At 36.6% G+C, this 23,871-nt stretch overlaps 1 protein-coding gene across 3 annotated transcripts; it reads left to right on the top strand.

Moving 5' to 3' along the window:
- Window positions 1-929: 929 nt before the first annotated feature.
- LOC115919035 (transcriptional protein SWT1-like) lies at window positions 930-17,784 on the top strand (the record flags this gene model as incomplete). Of its 3 annotated transcripts, none has more annotated exon segments than XM_030997538.1 (13): window positions 930-999; window positions 1,453-1,541; window positions 2,820-3,030; window positions 4,576-4,895; window positions 5,311-5,405; window positions 6,207-6,269; window positions 7,241-7,335; window positions 8,519-8,597; window positions 9,925-10,061; window positions 10,843-11,080; window positions 12,741-12,875; window positions 14,487-14,571; window positions 17,284-17,784. In XM_030997538.1, coding segments are annotated over 13 exon segments (1,770 nt in total), but the record flags the coding sequence as incomplete, so codon positions are not given.
- Window positions 17,785-23,871: the final 6,087 nt, after the last annotated feature.

Raw genomic sequence — 23,871 nt, 5'->3', positions numbered from 1 at the left:
TTTTTTTTCTTCATTGATCGGTATATTTACGCCATAGGACTGATCCTAACATCAATACCAGTCGTAAAACCATGTGAGAATCTCAGAAAAGAGCCAACATACATTTGCAGCTAAGTTCTATAATAGAGATGCCAACCAGTACAATTAAATTGTATTTAGTATGATAAGAGAGTGAGAAATGATCTTAAAATCTTAAAAATACGATTTTTCATTTATTTTTTTTATATATTTTTTTTTAAAACCCATAAAAACAGCAGAATTGCATAGAAACAAGTACAAGTTAACCCCCGCAACCCCAACAAAAATTTGCTTTACAATTTTCTCATTAAATTTTAATGAAATTTTAATGGCCCGGGGTCGACGGGCCAGTGGTAGTGTCAAGTTTTCGTGAAAATCTGATTTTTCTCTCCAAAATCAGATTTTTAGGATACTCAGTCTGTTTTTTGGTGTCAAGAGGTTGGCATCTCTGCTATTAATGCAATGTTTATTAAAGACCATCAACACTACTGGGCCAGAAGGGTTTAGACCACACAGCGAGGTCACTGACAGGTGGCTATCTCATTAACTCAGCTCTCAACTAACATAAGAAAAAGAGGATCATAGGGGACCAACAGGCACCGATTGGGGAAGTTTTCTATATTATAGAGGGAGCAAGTAGCTACAAGTAGGACAGTGGGGCTTTAACACTTGCATAGTGGCTATTGGTGCAGATAACTGATGGTGTTAACCTTTGCAAATGGTTTCCCCAACAGATGTCCCAACCTTGATTTCTGGATCTGGGCCTTGTTTCATGAAACTGTTTATCAATAACAAGTTACCAGAAGTGTAATAAGCTACTGAAATTGCCCCATTCTGTCTCGAGATTGATACCCTGTTTTGTTCATTTTCTTTCTTTCTTCTTGAATGTCTTACAGTTTCTGAAGACAAAGAGAGAGAAAGATGTGAAAGAAACCAGTGATGACAAGATTCTACGCTACTGTTTGCAGTGTAAGAAAAAATGTAAGTGCAATGAAATTATTGTAAAGAGAGATTTATCTATCTACATGTATGTATAATGGAGAAAATATATTACCAGTGTGCATAGGGAGTATGTCTGCTTTAAATTTAACTGCATTGTACGCAAATGGTAGGATTATATATTTTGAACCCAAGAAGAAATAGCAATTGGAAATAGCAATTAAGAATTCATATATTGCATTTAGCCATATCCTATGATACATCTGTAATTTCCACTTTAGATGATGTAAATAGAGTTTATTAAGATCGATGGATCAAATATAGAAATTGAACAGCAAAAATTATCTGTCAGATTATTGCAGGTACACATTTGAACAAATTAATTGGTTTACGGGATGTGGTAGAAACAAAGCAATGAATTCCCCACAAGGAAAACAATACTTTTGTGGAATAGAAAAGAAGGAATGGTGACATTGGCTTTTCTTTCCCAAATAGATCCAGAGAACTTGGTTGTGTTGCTTAGCAACGACAAGAACCTTTGTGTGAAGGCTTCATTCAGCGGAGTGCCATCATCTGGAGATAGGGTAGGGTTACGATTCATTCATGGGGACTTTATGTATGAGAAATGTCCGGAGAGGTCCTCTTGGTTTTAAAGGCTGGTTTCCTGAACGAAATATTGTTGACATGGCATTACGAAATAAACACAAGTATAGTCAATATCAATGCAGAACCTCTCATTTCAAACAAAGTGCAATACCATATTTTATTGATCTTCTTAATAATCACTGATTGTTTTAAGTTTTTCTTTTCAGTCCCAATCTTTTTTATTTGAACAGTTGTCTTTTTAACCAGACCAGTATTTTATCTGTCATGGTTTCATTGTACGATAATGTAGATATGTTTTGTGAATGGAAACTCTTTTCTATTTATATGTATCCTCGATCATTGTACACACATACATTTCAGCTTTTTAGCTGCAGCATGTGCATCATTGTACTCTATGTTTTTCGAAATAAAATCTTGAATTGAATTGAATCAAATTGAATTGAATGATGATATGCTATCCATGATATATTTTGAGTAGTGCCTCAAGGGATAAGATACTTGAGAGAAAAATAGAAATCAGTGATATTTTTTAACATCACAAATTTGAGAGGTGTCCTTGACTATGTCACAATCCACTTACCAAATTGCCAATTTGAGATTTGCATAGATTTAGTGATCTCATATGCCAAACATTCATAACACCAAATCATTGGTCTGATTTATTTCAAACTTTTGCCCGTCTGTGTCCTCATATTTCTTATTTTATATAAATGAGCTTATTACAAGGGCTGGCTTGCCCTTTAAGACCCTATTACATGTAACAACTTCCCCTAAGCATCATTTCTGTCATCATTTTATGTCAGTATCTATATTATATAAATGGACATTCACCTGTCCTGGGGGTCAGATACCATTTAATGCAATATTTGAAGGGATTTTCTTGTTTGTCACTGTTTTGAAACTGTTGTGTTGCTGTTATAACCCCTTTTGCTAATCAATGATTGTCTTTCTCCATCATGTCATGGCCACAATATTACTGAGGCACTTTTTTTTTCACTGATGTCAATGATAGGTGTAAGACGATTTGCTAGATGTGTTTCATGTTTTGCCAAAATGTCTTGGAGTTCAAATACTTTGCTTCACTGTTTTACTATTTTTCTGGCTTATATTCCCCTTCTATCAGCTCTTTATGGATGAGATCACTAAACAGGTCAAAAGTCACTCTCAGCTCTGTTTATCCTCTGACGACAATGATGTATTCTCATCAAGCGTCACTGTTTTACTATTTTTTTTGCTTATATTCCCCCTTCTATCAGCTCTTTATGGATGAGATCATTAAACAGGTCAAAAGCCACTCTCAGCTCTGTCTCTCCTCCTCTGACGACAACGATATATTCTCACCCAGCGAGGAGTGTCCCTCCTCAGCTTCAGGGAGGTCCTCACCGGAAGGAGCCATCACCTGTATCTCTCCCATGGAGTTCACGTCCCCAGGAACATTCCAAAACAACAACACATCTACAGTGAAAGGTACGGTTTACAGAGAAATTGTCTACTGTGAGCTAGAAGGGCATTAACTCCAATACTTTTATGAAGAGTTAAAGGGATAGTAGGGTTTTGTTGCAGAGGGCGCTACACAAAATGTTTTTTGTCAGATAATGAAAAAACCAAATAATATACCATTTAAATCACAAAATTACCTATGTTTTGATCAAAATTGGTTCAGAAACGGCTGAAATATCCAAAAATATAACCATTTCTAATATTTTTGGCGCCCAACAAATATTCGGCAATTTTGAACCAGCCATTAAAAACCAAGATACTGTAGCGCCTTATACCAGCCAATGCCAATATCGGCTTTAAAACAAAATAATTATTAATTAAATAATTAATCAATAGTCACCATATTTTTTTGAAAGTGGAGCTGAATTGGTGTGATCGTATTCAATCTAAATTCACACATTTTCGGGTGGGGTCTGATATTACCTTCATAGCAATTGTAGGTTCTAAAAGGGCACTAGAAATGTCCTAAATAATAAAAATGCACTTTGAAGGCATTTGCGGTCTTAAACAAGAACTATCCCTTTAATGCCCTTCTGGCTCTCGGCAGAAGAAAATGGAAGTGAGCAGGTATATGCAAGAACTTCAAATTAACTGCCCCTGGAAGAGAAATTTGTCCAACAAATAATCTTGAAACCATGCTGATCCTTTTTTTATCTCTGGTAGGTCATGCTCAAGGAAATTCCAAAGGCATTGATATCTATGCAGATTCTTTGAGAGTTTTTTCGTCTCCTTTTATTTCAACATGAATGAAAAGGAATTCCGCTGAGTGAGGAAGGCGTTTACCATTAGACTTTAGAATCGTTAGAATTTGCCAGCATTTGAGAAGTATCATTTTGACATGTCGAGATTATCAAGCTAGTCAACAAAATCCTAGGTAAAATGGATTAATTTATTACATAATTTTTACTTTTTTACAAGTGTGGTAGCAAATTGTGCTCAGATCATAGCATGCTCCTAACCTGTCCTTAGCTGAAGTTGGCAAATTTAAATGGATATGAAATTAATGGGTAGATATCATAAACTTTGTTTGGTTTTTAATTGTGAAGTTGTAAGATTATGTGAGAACTCTTGTTGTACATTAAATATTTTTTACAGTTTCTTTCATTTCAATAGGCAGATATCCAATTGTCTTTGGACTTTAATATGAAATTTGTTAGATTCTGTTATCATTAAGCCCGTTCACGGTTGCAGTCTGAGCATGAGCAGATAAAGGTCATTGCAGTACAAATTGTGAAATACACGGAGATGGAATACTTGATACGTGCTCATGAGTGTTATGTAATCATTATTCATTTATGCACAAGCAGAGCACTCCATGATACACAGGTGGAAGTGTTCTTTGAAAAGGGGAAACAAAGGCTGAGTATGTAGCATCTCCATCGCTGTAGGAGTGTTTATTTCAAAATGTACAAAGTGGGACCTTTTCATGTTTTGAAGATCTGTGGATAATCGGGGTCATTGGAGCCATGTGCTAACTGTGAACTGGTCTATTATATTGTTCATCATTTACAGACCTCAAGACTCACAGTGAAGACAATGAAAGAAGAAAGCAACCTTGCATATCTCAACAAAATGATAGAAAGAGAACCACACCATCTCCCCTCATGAATCAGAGTGATGTGAACAGACCAAAGCCATCTTCACCAGCATCACAGAGTGACTTGAGGACTAAATCAAACATTACAATGGGAGAGAAGGAGACAAAGACACAAGGAAGGCCATCTACATCTTCTACAGCCCCTTGTGGAACAGTTAAAGCCAAATCGGATTTGATAGAGGAGAACATTGATCATCCACATGCATCAGATTCAGCCACAGAGAGAAAGAAAAAGGTAATATTGTTATTCTTATGATTTATGAGATTTTTACCAACATTCTGGTGTTATTATTATTATTGTTATTATAATTATCATTATTATTATTATCAGTAACAGAAGTAGTAGTAGTAGTAGTAGTAGTAGTGGTGGTGGTAGTGGTAGTGGTAGTGGTAGTGGTAGTGGTAGTGGAAGAAGTAGTATTTTGTTGAGAATGTTTGGAATTAACCAATACAGGCAAGTTATTGTACAATATGTAAAAAGACCTCATAATTATCAACACTTTGTATTCTATTTTTTCTTTAACTGTTAGAGGATTACAAGAGGAAAGCAAATCCCCCAAACAGGCAAGCTTTTGCTGAATATGTAAAAAGACCTAATAATTCTTAACATCTTAATTAACATTTTGTTTGTTTGTTTGTTTGATGATTAGGAGAGAGATTACACCATACAGCTGACAGGTTTTTTGAGGCTTGCTTTGGTTGTTATCCTCAGACAGGAGATGGTAGAGAGCTACACTGATCACTGGTAAGAAAAAACCTCTTCTATTAAATCATTTTTTGCATCATGATAATAATAATTAATTTGTGCCAGGTACCCATTTACTTCACCCGGATTGAGTGTGGCAAATGAAGATTGATGTCACTGGCATCCAAAGTCTGTTGACGTGTCCACTAGACCACCACACTTCCACATTAGGTAGTGTCATTACTCTGTTTCAAGTATTGACAATGATGCCAGCTTTCAGCCTTTGCCCAATTTCGCCTCCTGTCAGACCTTTAACAAAAAGATTTTGTATTACCTTTGGGTCGGTCGGTCAGAAATCCTTTTTTAAAACTTTTTTAAAACTTTTTTTTTTACTCCCTCTTTGGGCTGATATTTCTCTGTTTTGAATGCTTTAATACATTTTTTTCGAAAAAACCTGTTAAAAAAAATTAATTAAAAAGCCGGCCATAGATTTCAAGATTTTTGGGTCGGTCGCAAAGGGCAAAAAAACATCCTTTTTTTTAGGCCTCATCATTCTGTTTCAGGTTTTTTTCCTCAGGCTACACATTGTACATTTATAGGGATCTAGCATATATCTGGTATCTCTTTTACACTAATTGGGAAGAACTACCGGTGCCCCATATATTTGTGTGTAGCATCTGAACCATTTAAAGACCTTACTCTATGAATTACCCCTAAATATAACCAATTTCATAAAGCACAAAATCTAAACTACAAGACCTGTATTATCTATATTTTGTGACTGTCAATAGAATAGAATATTTTGTATATTAGATTTTGAAATAATAATGTATTTTCTTATTGTTTTTCATTATTTTGCAGGTTAGAGATTGTACACAAGAAACCTCCTTGGTCTCTCCTAGATGCCCTACAATGTATCAAGAAGTAAGAAGGATTCTTGATAATTCCCATTCCACTCCATTTGTCATTTTTGATGAAATAGCAGATTTAAAATTTCAAGTTACTATTCTTTGTTTAATTTTTGGAATCGGCATTGACCACCTGTTCTTCCTTTTATGTAGAGTTGCTAATTATCTCAATCAGAACTAAGTTCCTAGTCATTCAGTAGTCAATGCAAAATGGGATTGAGTCAGAAAAACTCGGTAAATTTTGAAAAATTGATTTTGGTCAAGAATGTACCAGCATGAAAGGATGAAATGGGTAGAATTAGGGGTCATGAGGTCGAAGGTCAAAGATCACAGGGATATATAAGTTATAAACATCTTTGAAAATATCTTGTTGCCACGAAAAGCTGAGAACCAACAACTTGACAAAGTAAGCAAAGCTTGATAGCATGTCTGCTCTCAATGGATACATAATGATACGAATATGGAGGAATAAATATTGGTAAAAGGGGAAAGAGAGAGAGAGAGGAAAATAAGAAGAAAAAGAAAGAGGGGGTGTACATCAAGATTCACAGATGTGTGTGGTACAATGTAGTTAGATTTCAATTTAATATATGAAGATAAAAAAGAAGATGCACATTTGAATATTGGGTGGCCAACTTGGGATATATTAGGGACTTTTAGATTTGTACAACGACAACATGGATTGCTACGATCGATGTCCTTGTAATGCACTGCCTTGAATGGACGTCACACGTATCAGTCCACGCAAATCTAAAAGTCCCTATTATAGAATGAGAAGACTCACAAGGTTTCTGGACAATATGAATACAAATGTTAGATCAACAAGCTGGTTTATATAGACTGAAAACCTTTGTTTGTATACAAAACAGTGTTTAGTCAGTATCCCAAACAGGCCACTCTCTTTATTTGTACCTTTATTCATACCAGGTAATGGAAGGTTTTTCATGTACTTGTTCGCTCATTTTCTCTTTTATACATTTTCTGTAGACATTATGTAGCTGTGTTTGGATTACTGCTAGGGCGTAGGAACTCAGAGGAGGTGGATCAGCTTATCTCTATTGTGGAAAGAATTAGAGAAGAAGGTAAGTACATGTACCGTTAAATTGAAGCTTCCTAAAGGAATAAGGGAATCGGCTTTTCCTCCTTAGAGTTCTTAGAGTTCTTAGAGCTCACAAGCTTAGCTTCTAAAGGGGTCCTAAAACCATTCAGTTTATGATGTAATCAAGTTAGAATATGTTGATTGATGTACTATTACCAGTCTCTTTTTTTATGTAACAGATTATATCATGCTTTGTGTGGTTTTGAATAAAGTGAACTGAAGTGAAGTGAACTGAATTGTTCTGGTGAAATTGAAATGAAACCATATGGGTAGGAATTGATAGTACATACTTTTAAAATCAATGCAAAGTAAAGCTGATATGTTGGAGAGAGTTTGTTATGCATTACCAATATGAAGATGTAAATACTTTTTTTTCCAATTTTGTATACATTTTATATATATTTGTATGGAATCTATCCATTATCTTTTTCTTTACTTACCTGTTTAAACAGAATGTAATTTGATTTGAATTAAGTATTTTGACCTAAGTTAGATTTACCCAGGGTGTATCTTGTATCTCATTATATTTTAAATATTACAACAAATTTATATTTTGATAATTGAAATAGAGACTGGCATTAAAGGGATAGTTCAGTTCAGTTTTCAGACCGCAAATGCCTTCAAAGTGCATGGTTATTGCTCTTATTCTTATCTTTGACATTTCTAGTGCCCTTTTAGAACCTAAAATTGCTACGAAGGTAATTTTAGACCCCAAAATGTGTGAAATTTAGCCAATACGATCATACCAATTCACCTCCCCTTTCAAAAATATATGGTGACCGTTAATTAATTATTTAGTTAAAAATAACAATACACGGGCCGGCTGGTTGTGCGTAATATAACCAACACGAAAATGCCAACAGAAAGCCAACATCGGCATTGGCTGAAAGGCGCTATTTCGTTTTTTCAACGGCTTTTTAAAATTATCTAATATTTGAGGTGGTACATATAAGTATTAGAAATCGTTATATTGATGGATATTTCAGCCGTCTCTGAACCGATTTTGATCAAACAAAGATGATTTTGTCATTTAAATTGTATGTTCTCTCAAATTTGACTCTCAGTTTTTCATTATCTCTCCAAAAAAATTATTTTTGTAGCGCCCTCTGCAACAGAACTCAACTATCCCTTTAAAGTTTGTTTTTTATCTTTTGCCTGTGAAACAGATTCTTTCACATCAAAACAGCTGAACTCCTTTCACTCTGCTGCTAAGGAGATCTTAAATCCACTACACAAAAAGACAAAGTGAGTAGACATCAATCATTGATCCTAGTGAAAAGAGACATGACCCCAGGGTGGTTTTGCTTGTCAATGAGTAACTTGAAAAGGTCCTTGTAAGCCTTATCAGTCAATGGAATTGGTTCAAATTGTAAAAGTGCTACCGAAGGGCCCGGCCCCCCCACTCCGAGAACGGACGGACCCTATGCGTGTTACCAAAATGTCCTTTTGTAACAAAAGAAAAAGGTCGACCCGTATTGACTTTACACACAGGACTTTTGCTGAAAAGGGGGGGGGGGGGGGGGGGGGGGTGCTGAAAAAGGCTTGTATAACAAAAGAAAAAGGTCGACCCGTATTGACTTTACACACCAGACTTTTGCTGAAAAGGGGGGGTCGCTTGGAACACGCATATGCGTACCCTAAATAACACTGAGTGGGTGGGCCAGGCCGAAGGGACTGTGTATTGAAGGATTAAGCCTTCCCTGCGTTTGGAGGCGGTCAAAATGTTGTGCTGGCGCAAATTACTAGATGTGTCTTGGAGGGACAGAGTTTTGAATGAAGAGGTGTTACATCGAGCTCAAGAAAAGCGGGTGCTGATTCAAACGATTAGAGAGAGACAGAAGAAATGGCTTGGACACATAATGTGGCATGATGAGGACTTGATGCTCATATGAAGGTCGTATTCATGGAAAGAAGAAAAGGGGAAGACCTCGTAAAGGCTTTCTAGACGATGTTATTACAGAATGTCGAGCAACAGGGTATGAAACGCTGAAACGGATGGCTCAAGACCGAGGAGCTTGGAGAGACACTGAACCTGTCATAAACTGACAGATCACTATTGATGATGAAAAGGCTATGATAATGCTTCAACCCCGCACCCTCCTAGTTTCTCAACTACCAATCTTCCCACCGTTTTGTGTGATTATAGAGTGGTACATGAATTTGTTCAAATTTGTTGTGCAAGATATTTATTTTTATCTTTTTTCCTTCAGTCATTGATGTAGAATTTGATCTTGGGATGCATTGACATACCTACACTTAAAAACATATTGTAGAAGGTACTTGATTGCATATAGCTTCCCCTCCCCCTTCAAATGATATGTTAGTGAAAAAGGTTTCCCTGAATACCTATGTGATAATATAGCTGACATGTAAGGATTCACTAAGCAAGGCACAAAATATATAAAAAATTGAAGGCAATTTTTGTAAAAGATTACAAATTTGTATGGTAAAGTTTTTCTTCGTAAAATATAAAAATGCTTCTACTACATGTACTAAGGAACACCTTCTTTTTTTCTTCTTCAAATTCCTTGTTTACACCTACCACACTTACTTTTTCACTCTGTTGTAACAGGTACAAGGATGTCACCACCAAGTGTGAAGGTGACATTGAGAGGGTGTACCGTCAATGGAAGAAGATGATACAGGAGGCCTCAAAACCTACAACCAGTACCGTCATCACCCAGGCTGCAGAAACACCACCAAGAATAAGTAAATTGAGGTCACACATGATACTTTTTTGTGAGGTTGTTTTGCTTTCCATTAATAGAGGGCGCTGTATAGGCTTGTTCGCATACTGGTATGCCGCCATAAACCTGGTTTGAGCATCTCTAGAGATGGATATGTTGCGCTTTATAAATATTGTTATTATTATTATTATAACTTTGTGACTGGCAAGTGGGGATGAAAAAAAAGCTGTGCACATCTTACGTGTACTAACTCTCTACGTGTTATAAGATTAAAAAAGTGGAGTGCTTTATGTTGAAGTACACTTTATAAATACGCTGCAGTTATTCTTGCCTGTTTACTTTACTTGACTAATGGCTTTCCAGCTACCTGTCAGTCTGCTAAATCGTATGTGTGCTTGTGATGTCACAGGTACTGTTATGTACACATGTAGTACCAGTCTACATTGCTTCAAGTAGAATTAGATTAGCACTTAGCTTAGGAGATGTCCTTTAATTTACTTGATCACTAATTTGTACAAACTTTGGACAAGCTTGCATCGAGTTAATGTGGAACATTATGAGTTTTTCTAAACTTCGTAGCATTGCATGAAATATATTTGCATGAATAAATTATTAAGCAACATCTTTTAATTTGTTTGAGAATTTATGTAGATTAATTTTGAGTTCATTTATGTTAGCATCAAACTTTGAGGCCAATATTTTCCCAAGAGACAAAATCATGGCATACTGCAATAAATCTAAATTAATTTCTCATAACATTGATGGCATTATTATTGTTTTTTTGTTTTTTTTTTAATTAGTAGGCTTGGAGCCTTTAGAAGAGAAAGAGAGTGTGCAGGAGAGCGAAGATATGTGCATTTCACCACCAGCTACCTCTTCCTCCAACACACCTGAGAGAGGGACAGAAACCAGACTGCTAATTAAAAACCAGGGAGCTAGGCAGGAGATGGGAGAGAGAAGGGGAGGAGATGGAATGGACCATGTGACCTTCTGCGTTCTTTCATGCTTCGAAGCCGTCTACACTGTACTGAAATACCATAGGTAAGAACATTACAGGTTCATCAAAGGTCATGCTAAAGTTCTATTTAGTCAATTTCAATAGAAAATGATTGCACAAGTGTAGTGGTGGTTATTTTACTTGACTGCCAAGAAAGTATAAAATCAATGCTTGTTAGTAAGCAACCAGAAAACCGACGGCTTTAGGTCCTCTCCGACGGACCTGGTAATGAGGATTAATTCCTTACCAAGGGGCACTAGCGCATCGCCTTGGTTTCGAACCCGGGTCACCGGATTACGAGACCACTGCTCTACCAACTGAGCTATCGCGCCAAGTTTTTTCAGTTACAGTCTAACATGTAAAAAACAGACTAAGACTTTCTTGTCAAGACAGTCACCCTTTGCTTCAAAATAAGTGTTGGACTGAGCGAAGAATACCAAATGCAATATTTTGAATACTCTATCAGAATTGTGGGAACAAATTCAATACGATAGCAGAAAGAGTCTGATTCTGTTAGGAAAGTTGAGGCTACTCTGAAATTTTACCTATTTTATTGAATGATATTATGATATATGCATAGCAATGATTTCCTGCCTCTTGTATTTCTTTTTACTTATCTTTAGATTGCAAAATATCTGTACTTCATATTTTTAAATAGGATTATCTATTTTAAAAAATAACTTTTTGCAATCATAGATTTGGTGTTACAACTTTTTTCAGGTTACTTTTTGGTAAGTGCTGTGGAAGTCACAATATTTTGGAAAGGGGCTATACCTTTTAGAAAACTCAGGCCATAAATATGACTTTATAGCCATATTAATATTTATATATAGTTTTATACATAATTGTCTCACCTGCGTAGCAAAAAAGCGAGACATAGGCGCCGCTTTTCCGGTGACGGCGGCGTCAACATCAAAAACTTAAAGTTTAAGTTCTTAGTCAATGAAACTTGGACTATGGGTTATCAAGTATCCCCAATCATGTGAGTAGTATTTCAGGTCACTAAGTTAAGGTCAAAGGTCATTTTAGGTCAATAAACTTGGACTTTGTTGTGGCATCAACATTAAGATTTTGAATTTTTTAGCATATTTTTAAAATTGATTGTCCAATTCCATGAAACTTGTACCCAAGGGTTATCAAGTATCACAAATCATGACACAAATTCCAGGTCAGTAGACTTGGATTATGTTTTCACAACTTAATATGAGAATTAATAAGTTTTTTTTATTAATTTGTTCAAAGTTATCGATCGTGGTACATTTAATAGTAAATAATTCTTCTGATGATTCTTTGTCAATATTCACTTCAAAATGTGATTATATTTAGAGGATTTCATTTTTGGGGGCCTGCTAATGGGCCACCCTGCCTATGAATAATGTTCCAACCTCAATTTTTCATCATATTGAATTGCGCAATACAGGCGACACCGCCGAGAGCGTTTCCCTTGTTTTGTTGTTTTATAATTCTCTCAAATGTTTAGATATTTCTCTAACAAAGTTGTAAATTTTATATTGTATAACAGGGCCCTGCTTACAAGCAATCTACTTATTAAGTGTATCCCTCCAGTTTTATGTTTAATTATTATTTTAATACAATGTGTCAATACTATGTTATATTTGATTTTTTTTTTTAAAGATGGAAAAATAAAATTCAATTGAAATTAAAAAATTATTAACCTAGGTCCTGTCTGTTTTGACCTTGTAGGGATGTGATCGTATGGTCCTTCAAGCACCTTGCCAGTGGCTGCCCTATAGAGGGCCTCCCAACCATAGGTGCTAGCCTGAACTACCTCTCTGTGGCGTTACCTCTCGTTGAGATCATCGTCCAGTCTCTTCTAAGGTACATAGTTTAACTCTTATCATGCCACAGGGCTAATCCCCATTGTGCCAAGCCCAAGGTACAAGGCACAAGGCACTGAAGCAATGGCTCTCTCGCATTTACAAAGCACTATAATGGTAGCGTACATGCAGCCTTATGGCAGGCTACTTGTAGCTACTTGCTCCCTCTATATAGAAAACAATGCCTAATCGGTGACCATTGGTCCCCCATGATCATTTTTTTTTCTTATGTTAATTGAGAGCTGAGTTGATGAGATAGCCACCTGTCAGTGACCTTCCTGGGTGGTCTAATCCCTCCTAGCCAAACTAGTACAGATGGGCTTTAAATGAATGCGGTAGAATACAGTGTTAGAGATATATAGGAGTGGGTTCTCATGGGGAATGTGACACCATTACATTGGGACTGCTGGTCTTAAAACTGGGGGTGACATGCTTTTGAGAAATAGCAATTTCAATTGCTTTTGTCACCCCTGAGGCCCTGACCAGCAGATTGTGTCCTTCTCTCTCTCTCTCTCCTCTCCACTTTCTTAAAACTGCTTGCATGTATTATGAAATTTCTATCATGTATTATCTGATTTTTATACTAACTGTATGTTTTCCGGTTGGTCAAATAAAGAATAATAATAATAATAATAATTCTTTAAAGTCCACTCCAAATTTTATTAAACCGAAAATGGAAATTCTTTTTGCCCAATTGATAGTGAGCCCGGCAGCCACCGAGCAGCATCAGATGGTCTTTGAAGGTGAAATGTTTCATGGTGGTGTAATTAACATTTATAAAGTTTGTGTTAAACCATGTGGGTAGTCCTGAAAAGGAATTTGTTTTTTTTCAAGGGGATAGAAATTAATGAGATAGTGAGGGAGAAGCGTCTTTGGTGTTATGTCCTATTTAATTACTTGAGATTGTGGGAGAGAAGTAGAGAAATTAGGGGAGAGATATATATTCTTCCTTGGGTGAAGTTCTGAAAAGGATTGGTGAACCTGGTTGTGAATGTACAGAGAGAGAGAGAGAGACAACATTCTGAACAGCTTGTTTGTAATCATGAGTCATCAAGAAAATGCTTGTTGCATTAAACATGTATTACAAGGCTTTATCAATCTCTTTTAGGAAGTTGCTTAATACATGAACCTTTTAATACTGCTGATAATGATAGAGGTATAGATATGAAGCCGGGGTAATGATATGATCGCAGGGCCCTCAGGGAGAACAGGAAATATCAGCCCTGATAATTACCAGATTTAAATCGGCTTCCTGATTTTTCTCCTATTTTCTCTATTTTCCCCAATTTTCCCCAATTTTCTTACTCAAAATGGGGGGTGGGGGGGGGGGGGGAGGGAATGTTGTTAGATGCCACCACCCCCCCCCCCCCCCCCCAAAAAAAAAAAAAAAAAAAAAAAAAAAAAAAAATTCCCTTTTTTTTTTTGTTCTCAAGGGGGGCATGGTTGAGGGGGAAAATAAAAACTTTTTTTTTTTTTTAGTGCTCACTATCATCCCCTGATATATACTGATTAGGCTATGCTGGGTAATTCATGCTTGTACAGCGCATAGAGAAACTTTTGTTTATTATGCACTTTATAAATATTGTATTATTATTATTATCATTGATTTCAGATTGATAGGTAGCTGCATCCCTGTTCCTCTGTCACGCTGTGCAGAGGTCGTCCAGTCTCTACATGCCTATGTACAAGCTCTAAAGGTGAGATCAATTCTCGTATTTAGCCGTAGGCCGTCGGGTGGGGGGGGGGGGTCAAGTTCATGAAACCTGAACAATATTTTAGTAAAGTTTTGAATTTGTTGACTTTACAGTCTCAATTCTCGCTATCACCACTACCGTATTTGGCCGTAGAGGGCAGCACTGGTCGGGTGGGGGGGGGGGGGGGGGGGGGGTGGGGGGGGGGGGGGGGGGGGGGGGGGGGGGTCAAGTTCATGACACCTGAACAATATTTTAGTAAAATTTTGAATTTGTTGACTGTACAGTCTCACTTGAAGCAGGAAGTGGCCTTGTGTAATCTTGTTCCCCGATATTGTATCTGTACATATGCTGACCTGTGCTGTAAGGGAGAAAGGTGGCCCTCTGCTGTCTAACATCATTTAGGTGGGAGGGTCAATTGAAAGAAGCCAATTGACTTGAGTTGCACTTGGAAAATGAGAGCTAATAATATTAGCTTTCAAAAAATACATTTAGTCCTGAAAATTGAACTTCCATTTTACTATCGTCTCGTACAGGTCCCATTCAAGAATAGATTCATGTGCCATAGATCTTGATGCTGTGTCCATCAAATCTGATGAATTTTGCTATAGATATCTGTGAGGAATCCTAAATTGAACCTAAATATCATCTTTGACATCTGTGGAAAATTCTTCACAGCTGCATTCCAATACCAGTAAATAATCAGAAAGTTTTGATAAGATAAAAGCCCAGCAATGGTCAAAGGGTAATTGGATAGAAAATAAGAAGATAAAAAGATGAAAATACACTTGTTACATAAATTGATGTTCCCTCGACTCAATTTTGGTGAAGAGAACTGTGTGTGAACAAGACCGGTACTCTCCATTCATACACATATGTAAACTCACCGTGTGCAGCGCATTCTCCGTCCCTGGATTCTGTAATCCATTCAAATATTTCGAATATTTCCCAAAGATAATCACATTTGCTAATGTAAACGATATAATTTTGCAAATATAAACTGCAAAAACTTAATGAAAACCTTGTCAGGGTGAAAATATTTTGAAAAACGGGCAGTCAGAGGGACCATTAAACAGACTATGCTATATTAAAGTACACTGATCTGTGTAGAGATCAGTGACTCCATACCGACAAGACTCGTATAATTTCTTGTAATTAAAACGTTTGATGAAAACATTTCTTGCATTGGCAATGCAATGGTAGTTTAAGAATAGGCCTACAGAATTAGAGTCCCCTAAATATTCATTTTAATTATAAAGAACAATATACTGAATGTCTTTTTTTATTTCCATTTCTGTAGTAGTGCTTACATTTTTTCAGAAGTTTGATTTGATTTTTTTTTTTTTTTTTTTTTTTTTTGGGGGGGGGTACTCGCTTTAAATTGTGGCCTACTCATATTCTTGAACTCTGATCTTTTCTTCTTTTTTGAAAAGATTATACCATCAATTTATCATTTGGCAGCGGTGGATGGGGGGGGGGGGGGGGGGGGGGGGGACATTGGAGAAATTAACTGACGAGCAAGCCGAAAAAGTCCTAGGCTTTCTCAGTTGACTGTTTTACCCCAAAATTCGCTGACATTTATTTTTTATTCAAACTTTTAATCATCATCAATGATATCATTGTGGCATCTCCCTTTCCTGCTAGCTTTTCTGTGTATTTATTGTTTGATAGATTGAGTAGATTTTGAAGCCTGCTGTTTGTAACCGACAAGTCACCACATTCATGTAGAATTGAACAAATCAATCAATGTCAAAGAATTGATTTATCATTGCTCTATAATTTATTATTCTTTGTTTTAACATTACCTGCATTTGTTTCCATCACTAATGAACATTTAGCAGATATACCTTAAATGTTTGTTTTGATTAATTACCTCCTCATTTCTGTCTCCCTGTTTAATAGCGTTAAGATATTCAATTTGTTGTAATCAAAGCCCAATATTATATTCATATTTTATTTATGCAAGAGAGAGAGAGAGAGAGAAAATACATTAACTAACAATTCTCATGAACAACCATGAATTGAATCCTTTTCAAGATGATTTCAATTCGCTGCCAATATTCGGATCTGAATATGGTTAATGCACTTAATACACCACAATGTAAACCGCATCCATTTTTCAAACCACATCCCATATGCCCGTAAACCATCTTCATCAAATATGGAGGTTCCCAAATAAGTTTGAATTAAAAAAATCGAATATACCATGCACTAAGAGGCTTCAGTTAAAATTATAAATTCTCTGTGACTGGCTTAGCACTAGTTTCTGAGGAGCCAGTCACCAAAGATTCCAAATTTTACCGTTTCACGCTCGTCACATGGTGCGTTTACAAACGTGTACGAACGGAGAGTACCGGTCTCGTTCACACACACAGTTCTCTTCAGCAGAGTGTCAATTAAAATTACATTTTATACTAACATGCAATCCTTCCACCGGGGAACAAGCTGATTTGGGATTTGTGTATTTTTATCCTAAATTCTGGCTACCAAAAAATATGTACCACAAATCCAGTCCAAAATCAGAAAATTTAAGCCCCAAATCTCGCTCGGCCCACGGTCTACTAGACAATACCGGGTATATGTCATTTTGTCTCCTGTTAAGGCACTTTATTAGAAACTTTTATTGATTATTATTGTTATTACTATCGTTATTATGATTATTATCAATATTATTAGTATTATAATTTTTTTCTTATTTTTTAAAATATTTTTATGCAGCTTGATTTGGACATCAGTGGGTTTCATCCAGAAATTTTGCACCAATTCCTCTTGACAGAAGACAACAGAGAAAGAATTGTGGTAGGGAGCCAACAATTTTCAGAAGTGTTGCAGCAGCTCCATGAATGTAGGGTAACATTGTGTCAGTTCTGAGACAAAATTTGTGCTGTAGGTTGTAATCAAGACTGAAACTGTAATTCCTTGTATATTTATTGTATTCAAACTGTGTGGGAGATTTTCCCTGAGCCACTCGCCCATTTTTTGTCTTTATTTCTGATTGATCTGATTGAATCAACAAGCGAGTTCGTAAATAGCCACTGGAGTCGTATGACCTCAACGTGTTATAGGTCACATGACCATAAACTCGCCCATTCACTCACACGCTCTGCGTAACATACATAGGGCTACGTGAAAATTTGTGCGTGTGTTCGTCCTTCACTGTTTAGTGTATGTTTTACCGGCTGTTCGCCATGCTTTCTATCTTTTTATTCATCGAAAATTCTTACAACAGTTGTTGAAATGGATTGTGGAGGCTCCTTCGATACACGATAAACATTTGTGGACCGTCACTCAAATTTCTCATAGAAGGGGACTCGGATCACGAGGAAAAAAGCGAATTCTCGTCGGAAGTTTTTGTACAGATATCAAAGTTGTATGGATTTAAAACTAAAAGCTTATCTGTCTGTAAATATTACTACTTTTTTAAATCTAATTTTGATCTGTTATTCTTGTATGTTGGAAGCATGGCGAATAAAAATCAATCAATCAATCAGGAGTATATTCCTTGTGGTGCAAGTCCCGTCCTATGGGAAATTTGATGATCTTAACACGCAAGGGAGACTCGCACCACAAGGAAAATATAAACAGTTTTATAGTATTTTTTAGTCAGATTCTTTTGATGTTAGTGATAAACTATAACAGCAAATATTCATTTAACAGCTCTAGGCAACTTCAATATGATCAAATAATATGACTCTAAACACTATAAAACTGTCTATGAATAAGCCCAATAAATCATTCGTATATGTATAGAGAGATATATAGTTCTCCTATGCAAACTTACCTCTGTGACAATCGTTTTCGAGGGTTGGCAATGAATATAGAATAAACAGTAGAAACAGACCATGAATAAAGAAATAAACAGCTTGGTCCATTGGTCCGACAGCTTAAACCGTATTATCCTTTAAAATAACTCTGAGATGGAATATAATACCAATACGAATTGCATTATGCAAGGTCTAGACATAACAGTCGAATCTCAAATTTATTTTTCTTACTCTTCTTTTACATTTCAAAGCGTTGCATGGGATCTCAATCCTATTTTTCTACATACATCAATGCCCCCATTTAAGCATACTCTGAATTAGGTCATGCTTCGAAAAGTCAATAGTGAAGGACTTTAATAGACCTACTAAATTGGCTTGACTAAATAAAGTAATAATCCATTAAACATGAACTTTGGTGGATACAATTTTGGAAGTTAGGAAATGTTTTGTCAGAGTAAAAAGTGTCCGTGGATCCGAGTCCCTGGGGACTTGGTTCACGATCATCCCGATAATACTTTACCGATGATCAGATTCCAAGTAAAGTTTACTATAAAGAACCAATTCCGACATTCAGAACTGATATTCAGTGATTGACATGTCAGATGTGACCATTCACAACGGAAAGGCCAGTACACAAACAAATTACAGTTCCTCTCTCAGCTCATTTTATGTTCATGTGACCTTTGAAAAAGTCGTTCCCGATTTTGGCGCATGCGCAGTGTGCAATTACGAACTCGCTTGTTGCAAGTAAACTTGAGACGGATGGCGTAGTCAACTCTGTAGATGAGAAACTGGAGATTGTTACGTTGTTTTTATGATTAATCGTAAAGGTTTATTAGACATTGCCCTCCCTGGTGATATATTCATCAATTGCATTCATGCAGAACATCAATTCTATATGAACTGAATTTATGGTGTAGACATTGCTTGTTACTATATCAAATAAATCATAACGGGTTATGAATTCAGCAGGAGTAAATCATTCAAGATGCGCATTCAGATTTGAATAAGTCATGTTTAAGATTCTGGTAAGTGGTATTATTTTTCTTGATTCTTTAGAGAGAAATTTGGCTCAGAAGTGCAATGTTGCAGTCAGTACATTATTATTGTCACCCAGTAGAAAAGCCCTTAGGATGAGAACTGTAGCCTAGGTCCCCATGTGCTAAGTTGTAACTATTTATGTGCTTGGATAGAAAGAGCACTCAGTACTTGCCATCAGTCTATGAGAATGAAGATACACTGATGAGCACATTCAGGAAAAAGTTACAGTGTGTACCAGTATATTGTAGGTCATTTTAAACCACATCTTAGGTACAATAATTTATATGTGGTGTTGCTTGGCTGAAACTGAAATTTATTATGCAACTCAGGAAAGTGATTTTAATTATAACTAACATCAATTGGAATATGCAACTTGGTAGAATAAGAGCGATAGAACAAAGTGCCTTTATTACATATACATGTACATGGATTTGAAGAGTATTCAGTCAGCGATGTACCGGTACTTTCAATATAAAGTTACGTTCTTTGAGAACTATTTTGTAACACAAGCAGGACATACAGGTGAGTAATAAGGGTTGTAAGTTTGTTTGACCCTGAGTTATACAAGACTCATGTTAAAAAGTTTCATGAGCTATGTGTCGGAGTGTCATGGTCGAGTGTTTTAAGGCGCTTGACTGGAGATGTGAAGGTCGAGGGTTCGAATCCCGACACGGCATTAATATCCTTTGGCAAAACCCAGGTGTTAAATGGGTACCCAGTAAGAATGGATGCGAAAGTTTGTGTGGTTGGACGAGCAAGTGTGCGCTTGTAGAATGGCGACTGGCTGGAAGGCTCCCCAGGGAGTGGAAAATGGGCACACATTGTGTGCGGGTGAGCCTGAATCTGACGACCGGGATAATATATCTGTAAAGCGCTTAAGCACATCGTTGGATTGATGTATTGAGCGCTATATAAAACAGAATATTATTATTATTATGGATGAAGTTTTGTTTGTAAAAGTTGGGTACATTATTGTTGCATTGGAAGTTTTATTTAAGGGCAATCCAACATCTGTAAAAAGCTCATGTGTATGAAAGCATACAAATAAGAGAAACAGAAGTTTGAAATAAATAAATAGAAAAAATAATAAGGGAGTTATGGATGTTTGAAATATGAAATCACTATAGAGAGCTATAGGATTTCAAATTGGCTATTTAGTCAGTGGATTGTGATGTCGTCATGGATACATGTAACTCTCCTGTTACACCAAATACATGTACATTCAGTTTAGTGGGAGGAATAAACCTTCCTCGTAGTTGCTAGATTAACTGATTATAATTAGGCAGTTTTGTCAGTGTACTATGTAAACAGTGTACATTTTCAGCGCATTTTCAGTACTGAACTGTTTTGAAGCGAGTCTCTGCCTTCTGAGAGAGTCTTGTGTTACATTGTTATCTCAGGGCCAGGAAAAGACTTTGTTATTTGTGAAGCTTTTTTACATGTACCGGTATATAATTTCTTTGCTTTCTTCCTTATGTAGTAACAAATTGACCAAAGCAGCTGAAATATTTCTATGATAAAGAAACAGATGTTCTATAAGTCATATATATGTGTGACAAAGTCATTTATTAGAAGAAGAAAATGATATGATACAAAGTAAAGAAATAAAAGAGATAATTGCACAAGTCTAAAGTCTGGCTATTCAATTGGTAACATTTTATTAGAGTATGTGTGCATTGAAAGTCACATAGCCCCAAACGACATGAATGTGCTAAAGAAGACTGCAGACGAAAGTACAGTACAAAAAAAAATCTATAAAATTGTCTTCAGAGAAAAAGAGAAGTTATTTTTTAAATGAAATGAAGTGAAAGGGGCTATGTGACTTTCAATCACGTAAATCTGAAACTCTCTCTCTTTCTCTATCTTCTTCTCTTTTACATTATTTTCACATTTTTCTTCTTTTCCCATTTCCTTTTTTTCGGCCGCCATAAAAGGGAAGGCCGCCGCCCCCCCCCCCCCCTCCCGATCCGCCACTGATTTATACGTTGATGCAGGCTATACGAATAAATTGCAGTATCCTATCCAATACGTTGCCGACCTTTTACTCAGAGTAGCGATATTATTTTATTAGTTTATATTAATTTTTTGCTTTCCTCTCTCTCCTTCCTTCTCCTCTCTTCTCTTCTTATTACCTCCTTTTTTCTTTCTTTTCTCCTTTTTTTTTCTCTGTCGCTCTCTCTCGTCCCCCTTTACTCTTCTAGGCCACCATAATAAGGGGCCATGGTCGATTCGGCTCTCCCTTGGATCCGCCACTGTTTCTTAAGCTAAACAATGATAAAATAGTGATAATGCTCACTTTCAGTAGTTTCAGTAGTACATTCCTTTAGATTTTTTTAAATTTCCTTTAAAAAAAAATTGACACGTTCAAAATAGGATCGTAGTCAGATCGTACAGTGTGCGGTGGAAATTATAAATATCTTATTATTATCATTATCATTGCTCAGATCAGGAAACAATTCATTGGTTCAATCAAAACTTCTTTTTACCAATATTCTTTCTATTTCCAAGTTTCCCACGAGCCCGTCTTTTGCCATAAAGACCACTCCTAAATCAAATAGTTAAAAGTCTAGACCAGTTTTGGAACCCCCCCCCCCCCTCAAAAAATGAAATGGAAGCTCTTATTACTTCTACGACGATACTCGGCAGGATCCATAAGTCAGGATGTAGTGCTGAGGAATAAACTATCTAGTTCTTGGTCTAGATCCTGGGTGGAAGCGCTCCCTTGAAGCCCTCCAGTGAAGTAGCGTCAAGGGTGATCTTCGAAAGTGCATTCCACGCAGTTACTATCCGAGGGAAAAATGAGTTCTGGTAGAGTTGGGTGCGGGATGGGATAGCCAGCAACTTCTTTGAGTGATACTGTCGTGTGTTGCTGGCAATCATGGGTGCTGTGTAATGGTGTGCATTGATGGCTACTATGTTGTTTTGGATCTTGTACATGAGTGGAGGCTTGCAGCATTTCTTGCAGCATTTCTAGCATTTCTTGCAGCATTACCAATCGTATGAAAGAATATGTTTTGACTAATACGTGATAGCCAAGACTGGGCCAAATTTCTCATCATGTTGATGATTCCTGAACCTAGCAGTACACACCAATACTTATATGCTAGATTTTTTTTTATTTTCATAGGTTTTTATTCATTATCAGGATTTTATTCATTTCTCTCATAAAGAAAAATTGTACATAATTGATAACATTGTATACAAAGTAACAAAATAATTTTTAGACACCTGTGGGCCCAGGGGCAGAATATAATGTCTTATCTTTGTTTAACTGTAATCCTGATATTTCATAAAAACCTTCTAAAGCATGTTCTATTTCCTTAACTGAACTCATATCTTTGATGAAGAGTGTTATATCATCAGCATACAATACTTGCTTTATTTTTGTATTTCCAAAATAAATTCCTTTTACCAATTGATTATTTCTATTCATATGAGCTAACATTTCAATGCATAAAATAAATAAGTATGGAGATAATGGGTCTCCTAGATGATGAACCTTTTCTGATCGATTCCACAACGTTTCTTACACATTGCAATCGCATGACCACAACTAGTCTTTACCTTTAAAGGTTTAAAAGGGGATTTTTGCGCGTTATGGGAAACCCCGGACCAGACCAGATGGTGTTTCACAAGACTAAGACAACGGACTCGAACTATGTCAGGCCATTAATGCCACTTGTTGCTTTAACCATTGGTCTCTGAATTATAATCTTTAGATGATAATTTTCCTTCAATAATGAACTATCAAAAAATGTAAATTCTGTAGATTTGAGACCCCAATTTGTAAGTCCCAATTGAGAGACCAATGCAAGGAATGGTGAGAGCAACCAGTGCCCCCCCCCCCCCCCCATTCAGCGTTATTTAGGGTACGCATATGCTTGTTCCCTCTCTTTGAAAGCACCCCCTATCTGAGGACTGCCAACATTTCTGGACCCCCTTTCGTGGGCTTTTCGCGGGCTTTTCCTGCCTTGGAGACCGCCCTAAATCCGGAACACTACCCCAAAGAACTCAGCCTGCATTACGTACATACATTTAGCATACACAATTTCTGTGCCCTTGTTTTCATTTATACCTTGTAAGAATAAACAAAGTCTGCAAATTAGTTCTATGCTCACTTATCTGCATAATATATACAACCCGAATAATTACTTTAGTGCCTGATATTGAGACTTAGTTAGAAATAAACCTTCCATTTATCTTAACTGACTTCACCTGCGCCTGCATGATGTGTCCTTTCACATACTAATGTACCTGTCATAATAAATGACTTATGTAATCAAACTCTGTAACTTTGTACTTTATCCTCGTAAAGATACTCTTTAGATTTAACGAATCAGAAGTTGAAAACATAGCATAGCATAGCGCGCTCCCTAGGGGGGAGGGTGAAGGGAAGGGAAGCGCGAAAGCTTTGAGGTTTCATCAAATTATAAGAGAATGAAGACGATTCGTGGACCATTCTCGACTCTTAATCCTTATCTAAATTCGGTTTCTGTTGATG

This window comes from Strongylocentrotus purpuratus, unplaced genomic scaffold, assembly GCF_000002235.5.
Source record: "Strongylocentrotus purpuratus isolate Spur 01 unplaced genomic scaffold, Spur_5.0 spur5_scaffold_4, whole genome shotgun sequence".
Classification (NCBI taxonomy): Eukaryota; Metazoa; Echinodermata; class Echinoidea; order Camarodonta; family Strongylocentrotidae; genus Strongylocentrotus; species Strongylocentrotus purpuratus.
This window is presented reverse-complemented; position numbering and strand designations above follow the sequence as displayed.